The 10,890-nt window shown below is 36.6% G+C and overlaps 3 protein-coding genes across 3 annotated transcripts; all 3 read right to left on the bottom strand.

Moving 5' to 3' along the window:
• Positions 1–2,518: 2,518 nt before the first annotated feature.
• Positions 2,519–3,372, bottom strand: LOC113743615 (non-specific lipid transfer protein GPI-anchored 30-like). Its single transcript, XM_027271664.2, has 2 exons — positions 3,004–3,372; positions 2,519–2,725 (listed from the first exon to the last, which is right to left on the bottom strand). Exons 1-2 carry the CDS (start codon positions 3,326–3,328, stop codon positions 2,622–2,624), a joined length of 429 nt encoding a protein of 142 aa, XP_027127465.1. The 5' UTR covers positions 3,329–3,372; the 3' UTR covers positions 2,519–2,621.
• Positions 3,373–4,365: 993 nt separating this feature from the next.
• LOC113690908 (ER membrane protein complex subunit 8/9 homolog) lies at positions 4,366–6,835 on the bottom strand. Its single transcript, XM_027209033.2, has 5 exons — positions 6,393–6,835; positions 6,156–6,302; positions 5,960–6,019; positions 4,799–4,956; positions 4,366–4,684 (listed from the first exon to the last, which is right to left on the bottom strand). The coding sequence occupies exons 1-5, from the start codon at positions 6,594–6,596 to the stop codon at positions 4,654–4,656; spliced, it is 600 nt and encodes a 199-aa protein (XP_027064834.1). The 5' UTR covers positions 6,597–6,835; the 3' UTR covers positions 4,366–4,653.
• An 878-nt stretch (positions 6,836–7,713) lies between these two features.
• On the bottom strand, positions 7,714–10,091 carry LOC140006791 (uncharacterized). Its single transcript, XM_072049388.1, has 3 exons — positions 9,953–10,091; positions 8,575–8,947; positions 7,714–7,981 (listed from the first exon to the last, which is right to left on the bottom strand). Exons 2-3 carry the CDS (start codon positions 8,855–8,857, stop codon positions 7,902–7,904), a joined length of 363 nt encoding a protein of 120 aa, XP_071905489.1. The 5' UTR covers positions 8,858–8,947; positions 9,953–10,091; the 3' UTR covers positions 7,714–7,901.
• Positions 10,092–10,890: the final 799 nt, after the last annotated feature.

Here is a 10,890-nt window from a genome sequence, read left to right as displayed (position 1 = left end):
CTATAAAGGAAATGCACGAAGGTTAATTGTTAGAACACATCCTTTCTATGGGACAAGTAGAGACACATTAGGTGACTTGTTTCTCAACACATCATTTAGTTATTACACGCCCTTTGCACGCTCAATTCACTTGTATCTCCAGAAAAGTTAAGTCCAAGTTTAGGACTTCATAAATAATCAATCTTTTTGTCAAATTTTCCGTTAAGTAATGATAGTATTTGACTTGCAGAAATTAGGCGCGCGGCTAATATACATAAACAATATCCATCTCCAACAAAGTAGTCAAATATATGGGACGAAGAATAGCTCTTTTAAAAGGACCAAAAAAAGAATGGTATCAGAAGATTCTCAGAGCATAAAGAATGAAGATTCTCAAGCTCAGGCCAGTATGGCGATGGCTTAATATACATAGCTAGGCTTACCCGAAGTTGTTGGCTTGTATTGGGTGGTAGTAGCGAAGGACATATGGGATTGTGTAGAAATGTGATGGTTTCTGGGTTTTCTAACGAAAGCTGATAGGAACTCACTGTATCCATGGCAGACTGGAGGTTCTTGATACAAATGCTCATGACGCACATTATGATAGAAATGCTGATAAATCTAGCATAACTTTCTGTAACACAAGAGGGAAACACGAAGATTACTTTTAAGTTTGACCGAGCTACATATAGATTAACAACATCAGCCGGATCTAAAAGATGGAAAAAGTGATTGTTGGAGGATAAAGCTGCCAGGGCAACATATACATAGATATATGTATATATACTTATATACTTCAGTCAGAGGGGGGCTGGGTCGGTTTCTGTTGTTGAGGCATGAATCGTTCAACCTACATAATCAACAGCCCGCAAGAAAATTGTTATTGTGCTGGTTTTGATTGCAAAAAATCAACAACGATTCCAATCCAAGCAGGGCAGTTTATCATCTCAGGATTATACCAAATATGGCATGTAGGAGGTGGTTTGCACCAAATATAGCATTCCAGTTTATCATCTCAGGATTATCATGTAGGAGGATTATACCAAATATGGCATATATGTCACATCTCCCATTTCAAAACTGCCCAAAAAAAAGAAAGAAAAAAAAAATCTACCAAAACGGAAAGTATTATACAACTCTCTCAGGATGCACCACTAAGAAGCACAAACAAATGTCTCAAATGAGGCACAAATGAAAAAGAAAAAAGGGCTGTGAACAAAGGGAAAAAAAATTGAGATGCAAAGTAAATTGTGGTTTTAGCATTGTGTCCATCAGTTACTGCATTCTGGAAACGTGTCTGTCGAAGTTCAGTAAAACCTGTATAAATTAGTAACATTAGAACCATATGAATTTTATTAATTTAAAGAGATATTAATTAATCGATAAATTAATAATTTATGAATTTATCGAAGGTACTTACAATCCAAAGAAACACTAATTTAATCAACTAAAGTTCTATTTTATTTTATAAAATATGAACTATTCTATTAATATAAAAGGAGGCTAAAAGTTTAGAAAATATAAAGCAATCTATATCTATTTGATTTGCAAGTATAATTTAACTCTATTAATATTTTCCATATATGTACGTAACTGATATCATTTTTTGAGATAAAAAATGATTTAAAAATACTAAACGATAGATGTCTATCTCCATTTTATTAAATGCAGACAATGAATCAGATTAAAAAAGACAGCACCTTGAGCAAGCGAGTAAGAGTTGCCCAAGTTTAACTTTAGCTTTTTAGTTCTGTGACTTCTGTCCAATGTACCCAGCTCTCAGTTCCGATTTTGATTATGTTTACCATTTGGAGTTCGAAATCAGTTGACATAGATGTAAAATTGTTTGTAGATGAATATGACACCTCGGTTTTCTAGGGTGTTTGTATAATACTACTCAGTACTTGTTTTTCCCTTATTTTAGTTACAGAAACCTTCTAAAAACATCTAAAATTTTTAATAAATACATCTTAAGAACACACAACTTTTTTTTTCCCTTCCTTCTGTCACGAGCTGCTTGTTTTCCTACAAGCTAGAGGTGCGATCCGTGTCACTTCTTCCTTGCCCCTTCAACCACCATTGTCGACTGGCACCTCCGCTGGTCCCGGCGCCCTATCTCTCTCTCTCTCTCTATCTTCCTCCCAAGTGGCCATTGTACAATTGGCATCCAAATATACCAGAACAACAAAAATTGAACAATTTGATTCCCATATTCTTGATTAATCCTTGTGGAACAGTGCAATTTCCGGGCGTCTATGTACATAAATAAACTTATGTGATGAGGTATAAGAAACTAATGCTTAACCTTTGACATTCAATTTGCGTCCGTTTTTTGCTGCATTGCAATTTCATTTCTTCTTTTTATCCTTTCTGTGGTCTACACACATTCGACATTAGTCTCCTTATTATGTTTCCAATCTATTGCAAAACGTTCTACTGTTTCCTGGGGGAAAAAACTCAAGAAAGAATTCGCCGATAAACTGCATATTTTCCTCCATGTAAAGATTTAGACTTCTTGAAAGATTCGAAAACAGGAGCAGCCAAACAAACATATTTTTAACTACTAACATTACTATCAGTCAGTACAAGAATTTTTCTTCAAATCGAAAATTGTTGCTAGACTATTTCTCCTATCCAATGCATTACAACGTGCTAAAGATAATTGATACCATCATCCATGAACCAGCAACCGCAGCCATGCTTGGAACCCGGAATGAGAAGCTAGCAGAACTTGAAGTGGGAGCACCTGAAACAATGACGAAACATGTATAAAGTCGAAATCTGATTCTAACCATTTATTGCAGCTTAAAGTTTCTTAAACTGTTTGCTCGTTCCAATGTTTTGTTAACCTTGAAAATTTTTAACAAAAGCACACCCGAGAAAGTACTTTCAGCTTCTGTTCTCCAAAATTTTCACGACCAAAAAAAGGAAAAGGCCCTTTCCAATTTCTGGCAAAAAAATTTTAAAACCCCACTAGAATAAGCCAAATTATATGTCAGTCGGGGAGAAAATTAAGCAGCATACCAAGAATGCAGCCAAGAGGATTAATATGCACCCCACACCTGCCGGGCAATTGTTGAGCCTGAGTTATGTTAATTCCAGCCCTCTCAGCTTGATTAGCTCCCCTGATGCTGATCATACTACACAGGCATTCCGGCTCTGATCTGATTACAACTTTTAGGGGGTCGCAACAACTGCTAGGTGGATCCCTGTTCCCATTCAGGTAGTCCATGCAAGGCTGAAGTCGTTGTATGCAAGATTGGTCTTGAGCACGGATTTCCTCCACCCTCGAGGAGAAAGACAAGATGAACACCAAGGCTATACTGCAGTACCTGGGCACGAGTTTCATTTTTCCTATTCAATGGACGATGATAGTTAATTTGATAGCTGTTGTAGGTGGTATGCTTATATATTGACGCTGGAAGAAATGTTACAGTACGGGTTGGTGATCAAACTCCGGTTCGAAATTTGACTCTGATGTCATATTAGCTTTAGAGGAAAGTTCAAAGGCGCAGAGACAGATAAATAGGTTGAGCTACTTCTGAAACAAACTAGCAAATCTAACCCGTAAAAGAAAGGAATGAAATTTAATTAATCAAGCAATAGCAGCATCTCAGCAGATTGATGGATGCAATCCAATCTTACTTGTCCTCTTTCGTACGCTTGCACAGGATGATTCAATAATGGTCATATTATTTACTTTAACAGATTATCGTTTGTTTTCCAATTTCGCCTACACACCGAGGAAGCATCATCAGACATGCGTCTCCATCCTTTAAATGTCCAGAAATATCATGCCAACTTTTCAAATTGGTACTATTTTTCCCCCCTACTTGGCCAGAAAAAGAGCATCAGCCCAGGCCCCAGGTAAACACCTAAATTTCACATGCTGCTTCACAAGCATGCCGCAGTTGAATTTGTTATCATGTGAAGCACCAGAGTAGAAGCTCAAAGACTTTTCACTTGCGCTCGAGGCAGGGGATGCAAGCATATCAAACATGCAACAATTGCTTTATTTGTAAAATGCAGTTATTCCAGCAGGAACAAGAATCTGATGATGACGACGGAAGAAATTGACAACCCCATCCGTGTTGCACTGAAACATAGACCCAAACACTTTTGTAACAATAAAACACCGAGCCATAAAAATGAAAACTTTTCCTTCACTTTCAATTATATGAAAGCAAAGTTTAACAACCTAAAGCTATATATGCCAATTCTCATCATAAAAAAAATCCAGCATTCATTAACTCCATTAATTGAATTGGTCAGCGCATGATAAGAAAAGGGGTATTATCCATTTCACCTCCATAACAACACAAAACACCACAGAAAATAGGAGGTATCTTCCCAATGAAGACACCGCGATCTGCTGCACTGCAAACAGAATCTTCAAATTCTTCTAAGATAAATATTTTTAAGGTATCAGATACACAAGCTATTCTTCAAAGGTAAATATCCAGTTTCTATTTGAAAGTTATACTACCAAAGAACCATTGACAATCAAATACACCATGAAAAATGTTTCTTCTACGCCAGCTTAAAGTATTGATCTTCATCATATTAGGTCTTTCAGAGAGCAATTGGTGTTGCAATCTCTTATCAATGCCACTGAGAAAAATAATTAAGAATTGCCAGCAGTTGCAGAGAACAAAATGACTCTGAAATCGAACTTTAGTTGAAAAGGTCTGAGTTTAGCCAGTCCCTGCAATAGAAAGGGAAATAGTAAATTCAGCTAACACGCTCAAAACTTTAGAGACAGCTTTAATATTTGATATTTCTATTTGGTTTAAAAGAAGACAATAGAGACAGTTATTACTTGCTAATATCATCAAGGTGGTCATCGAAATCTGTGATATCCTTCCATTTCTTAGATGATATAAAATCCAAAAGGATCACATTGGCTGAAGGCTCCTTGACAGTCAGCCTATCTGATCCAACTAGCTTCCAACTCCTAGATGTATCCTTTGTGTAAAGCTGAGAAGGCAAAGAAGACAAGTAGAGCGGACAACTAAATAAGTTAATCTTACGAATCTCGAATAATGTTAAGCTCACAGAATGGGGAAAATCACATTATAATCATCCAGCTCTATAAGATGCCATTTTCCACAAATGGACAACCAATATGTTATAAACAACATGGATAACTAAAAATATTGTTTATAAGGAATAAGAAGGTCATCACCAAAAGAGGAAAATATATATCTGCATTGCTGTATGATGAAGATTGGAACAGGTTCCACCTCAAAACACCCAATGAAAATAGAGGACAAAAGATTCAAGCTTAGTATGCACATAGCTAAAGTAGCATTGCAACAGTATGCCGGGTCTCCCTTGATGGTAAAGAATTTAATGCATGATTAATTCATTATAAGCTCATGAAATGACCAGTAAAATCAAAACATGTATAACCTTCTGTGAAGGCGATCTTAGTAAAATAGTTTGGTCCAAAAAAATTAAGAAAATCATGTAAATATCAGTAAAGATGAACAGAACATCAAGCCATCAGGAGAAATTCGTGTTTTATTCGACATCAAAGAAAGGAATACAAGAAAGGAGATGAAGTCAAGCTAATTATAGCTTCTAAAATTCACAAAAACCACAAAAGGTCAAGCCATCCATTAAAAACATCAGAGTTTCTAATTTCTCATACAGTAACCAGTTTCATGACATATTACATGTATGGAGAATAAAAAAGGATTTGTAGGAGCTAGTTGTTTATGTGCAAGGAGTGACTGAAAATTGTTTTTCATGCATAATCAATTGGAGCAATCACAGTTATTTGTCTAATATAACACAATAAAGCAGAGCATAGATGCTTTCTTCAGGAAATCGTCATCAATTCTAGCAAAGGAAGCTTCTTTTGCCATTCCGTCAATTTCAAGTTAACAACCAACTAAAAACCTCAGTTCCAACTAAACATAGTGAAAACAGAGATCCCAATAACCATAAAATACATGAAACATTGCAGAAAACTGACCTGCATCACAGGATTCCCATCTTTCCCTTTCGGCAGAGCTTCAAGCTTTTTGTTATCCAGCTGCAATGCCATACATTACCATTCACTCAAAGTTTCAAATATTTCTCATTACTTTACAAATTCTAATACTTCTCATATCTACAAAAAGCTAGAGTTCGAGTAACTGAACGGTTATAACTAAATAAAGTATACATACCAAAAGCAAAGCAGCTCCAGGAGAATATTTGCTAATGTGATCACCAATATTCTTCGCCACATTGCTTAGCTCAAAATCATCAAATCTTTCGTTCGCATGAAAATAGCCCACAATGCTCAACCCTTTATCGTTATAATACTCTTCGATCTGAAATTCCAATTAGAAAGTTCAAATTTTAACAGAAAAACCAGAAAAATAAAATCCCAAGATTGAGTCTTTCCTGCAAAACAAACTGACCATAATAAGAGCGATTTCCAGGGGAGGGAGAAGACCGATCTGGGAATGGAAAAGAGGGACTGAGTCGACGATTTCGACGGTGTCATCGCCGGAGAGCCGGCCCAGGAGGACTCCGTTGACGGCGGAGGTCTTGTGCTTTAGGGCGTGGAGGACCAGCTTTATGTAAGCGTTTTGATGGATCTCGTACTTCGTCTCGCCGCCCATAACTCGGTGAGTCCGATCGAGTTTCTGTTGAGATTTGGTATCGGGAGCGGCCGACGAAAAGGTTGGATAAGTCCCTGTTGTACTTGCTCGTGTGTCTTTACTCCCAGTCTGTGACTGGCTGGGAGACTATGCTTCAGTATTGTTGTTAACTAATTACTCTGGTACAGGTTTCACAGGACAGATGGACAAACCGAAAAATTAAAAATAAAAAAGACAATTATGTTAGGTCCCTCGCTCGCCGCAGGTTAGGGGCTAGGGGTCGAACCCCTTTTTCCTCTCTAGAATTTTCTAAAATAGAATCGAAGGTTATTTAACTTCTTCTGTGCCTCTCAAAAAATTGGATTGATTCATCCGCCTTTCCTTTCCTTTAATATAGAATCATTTGTAACAATCGTACTATATACTTCAAAAATATAATAACAAAATAGAAAAAACAAATAACAAAACAGGGAGGAATGTACAAAAAAAAGGAACATAGAAAAAAAAAAAGAAAAAAGGAAACAAGGAGATTATAATGCATTAGTAGGGAAAACACCTTTTTTTCAAAGAAAAAAAAAGAGTTTTACTCTTATGCTTTTAATTCTTGATTTTTTAATTCTGATTTTGTCATTGATCATATTTGTTTATCTTAATAAATTTAAAATTGTGTTTAAATTTGATTTATTTATTTATTGAACCGAGTGTGGTTCTGAGTCTTTCACACATTAATTCCCAATTTTATGATCATGGCTTAAACTTAAACCACCAAAATAGTGTTCATATTCGTCGATTTGATTATTAGGTAATTTGGTTTGTCTTCACCTCTATTCCAGAGAAATTTTCTTATTATTCTTTGAAAATAGTCGTTTTTGCACAATGACCCCATTTATAAGCTATGCGTTACTTAAGCTTATTTAGGAAAACAAGAATGTTCATAGATTGAAGCATCGGTGTAAGGAATGACACTTGATGTCTGCTCCGATTTCAAGTTCTTGATTGCACGCGTCTCTATCCTTTAATTTTTCAAACTCAAGCAAAAATCTAAGCTCATAGGCAAAAGAATCCAGTCATTTAACATATAATCTCCTGATTGATCCAAAGATATCAAGAGTAACTGTAATGCTACGAACACTGACACTCAGTTCAAAGCTGCAGATCTTTCCCTTATCTGTGCAACATCAATACTTCAAGCAGAGGAATACAGTGAAGTCACTTTGTGAGTTTACATGAGCTTGTTTTACATCACATGGAGAAATAACAACCCAAAAAGAAAAGGTGACGCTATATAGGCACAAGCACAATGGGATGTAAATGAAAACAGGTTCCTCAGTAATCAGGGATTGAGCCAAATCGATAACCTTGAGCACCCCTCCAGGCGTAATATGCAATTCTTGTCTCATAAAAACCTGCAGGTGTTGATCATAATCAGCATTGGCAAATATAAAAGGCTGGGAGCATAGTCAGCTGTTTGTCAAAACACAGGCGCACTAAAAAGGGAATTGGCGTTAAGGACACGAGATAATAACATGTTTGGCTTATCATTCTACTTTGCCGGACCTGTTGATTGTAAATCCGGCTTTGAGATATTCAGGGGGGGTTGGGGGAGGGGGGGCGGAGGTTTCTCCTTCTCTTATCTTGCCAGAGATATACAAATCACTTTGGCCTTTAAAGAAGGAAAATCACATGCTGCAGCCTGACAGCAGCATCATTTTTAAGTTCTAATGCTCAATCAAAACAGAAACTACTTATCCAATGGATGAACCCGTCCAAGACACCATTTGGTTTGCTTTTAGAAACCAAATGGAGAACTGATAAGGCTGATGCTGCAGAAATGCTATTCATAATCTCAAATGTCCTTCTATTTCTTTATGCCCCAAAATGGTCCAAGCAGATATGCTATTCATCCAAAATATTTAGTGCTTCTCCTCTTTTTATTTGGACCACTCCACCAAATTAGATAAAATAACTACATTTATATTGATGCGTACTTTTGACATACCAGGAAGGAAAGTAAGGAGTCCAAGTCCTAGAAGACCATATGCTTGGGAAGTATCTCCTCCCATGTGACCTGTGAAGATGAAGAACGATAACAAGAGAAGCAGACAGCCCAGAAACAGCAAAAATACTGCCAAGGTAATGGATTTCCAAGGGATTTTATCATAAGATTTTGGTGAAAAATCATATCGAGGGTCATTCCGCCTTCTCCCACTGCCATCATAATCATCATCCTCATCATCATAGGCAGGTAGACGAGTGTACTGAGTGTTCCTCCTAGAAGCCATGCAAGTATAATTCAAATCTTTATCTTCTCAGAGATATGTTCAATAATACTACCTTCAGTATCAGCACAAGTGAAGCGACCTAGAGACCAACTGCAGGACATATGTCAATGGATGTAAGTACATATTCATGAGTCTCACAAGAACACTTTTATCACTAATATCTACTTGCAGAAACTGATTATCCAATTGGAGAGATGAATATAAGGAAAACGCCTTTATCACTGGTAGGATGTATCCCAAAGTAGTACCTTTTCATGATATTCTGACACAATTCTAATGATATGTCTCAAAGATTATTATTCCTAAATAAACTCCTTTTTTCTGGATAAAACTGGCACATAAAGAAGTATGAACGATAAAGAATTACTGGCTCAGACCAAACCTGGATCTAGTCAATTCAACTACATCTGTCTTGGAAATTAAGCATAAGGACCAGGCGCATAATTTTTAAGTAACTAAAAGCCACAAAGCTGAGATCAATTTCTGCCATCAAATGGACATATTGGTAGTTCGCACAAAAAAAATTGCGGATGATCATTAACCTAACGATGGTAACCTTTCTGAATCAGCATGGTGCAGTTAGCAAATAAGAAATAATACATGTATTGATACACAAGTAAAGTTGAAGCATTTGGTTAAGCAGCAGTCAAAGCCATCATATTTTGCTACCAACAATAGATTCATCAGTTATAATCTCGTTATAGCATTCTCTCTTCCTCCCACCGCAACCTGTAGTTATCGGGATTTTGTAGTTCCAAGATCCTAACTTAGCAGTTAGTTTGCTCATGATAAACTAAAATACAGCAAAATAGAAGTAAAAACCAATTAATTTTGGCGAATATGGCAATCAATTTTACATCTTCTCATGATTCCTAGTCAATTCTACACTTTCACCAAGATTACTATATTTGCACTAGTCTTTTTCTGGCTAATGGATGATTTCTCACTGAAATTTTCACAAGTAAACGAACGTCATCAAAAGGCATTACCGGTGAACTTGCTTCAAGTTTTACATAACTAGAAATGCATCCAAATTTCTCGTTATATTTGCAGAGAAAAAGCGTAGGGCTAAAAAGCCAAGAGAATAATACTTACCAAGAGAAAAGGTAGTGAATTACGGATGAATCAAACTGTGGAGACGACCTTCCTGGTATCGAACGGGAGCTAACTTTTTATTCCTGCCAACAACGTAAGAAACTTCCACCCAGAAAAATTCAATATTGACGAAAATGGTTTGTAAATTGCCCTGAATTCAATCATCAATGTTGCGGTTCCGGGTCCAGTTCCAGCTCGGCGGGTATCGGGTCAACGTGGATTGGGCTCGACCTATAAATCGGTGGGCCCGTCGTGTGTGACTATGAGTGCCGTGGATTAGCCCAACTCATGACCTTCCTTGTTCAGTCGTTGATTTTTGTATATACTTCTTTTCTTTTTTTTTGTCAACACAAGAAATATCCTAACTCTGCCGGATTAATATCCCTGTGCTTGTAAATCCCGTCCCTCAAGGATACACAAGTGTTAACAGGGGTCGAACCGTGACCTCGGAACCAAAATAAGCTACCTCGAGACCATCGAACCAACCTCGAGGGGTTTTGGATTTTGTATATACACTCCTTGACTTTTGATGCTATTCAATGGTAGTATTGATAACGAGCCTAATTGAACTTATTTACCTAAACTCAAAAGTTCGATGAACCTTTTAACTTTGATGCTTAAACTCGACCTATATAAAATATAAGGAGGTCAAGATTGAACTTGAACTAGAACTGATCACATTCAAAATTGTAAGACGAGTAATTTATGTCAGGAGCATCAATTTTTAGATAAGTTAATAATTGCAAAAATATAAAAATATATCTATAAAGTTAAAAAGAAAAACTTAATGAGTTGTCGAATAAAATATTTAAGAGCTGGAATTCGATTCAATAATATATTTGAATAGTTTGAACTGGATTGAAGCTTCTAATCAAATTGCACTAGATTTATCTGACACCCCTATTAATTCAATAGTTGCTCACGATCTATTGAATTTG

This window comes from Coffea arabica, chromosome 5e (genome assembly GCF_036785885.1).
Source record: "Coffea arabica cultivar ET-39 chromosome 5e, Coffea Arabica ET-39 HiFi, whole genome shotgun sequence".
Classification (NCBI taxonomy): Eukaryota; Viridiplantae; Streptophyta; class Magnoliopsida; order Gentianales; family Rubiaceae; genus Coffea; species Coffea arabica.
This window is presented reverse-complemented; position numbering and strand designations above follow the sequence as displayed.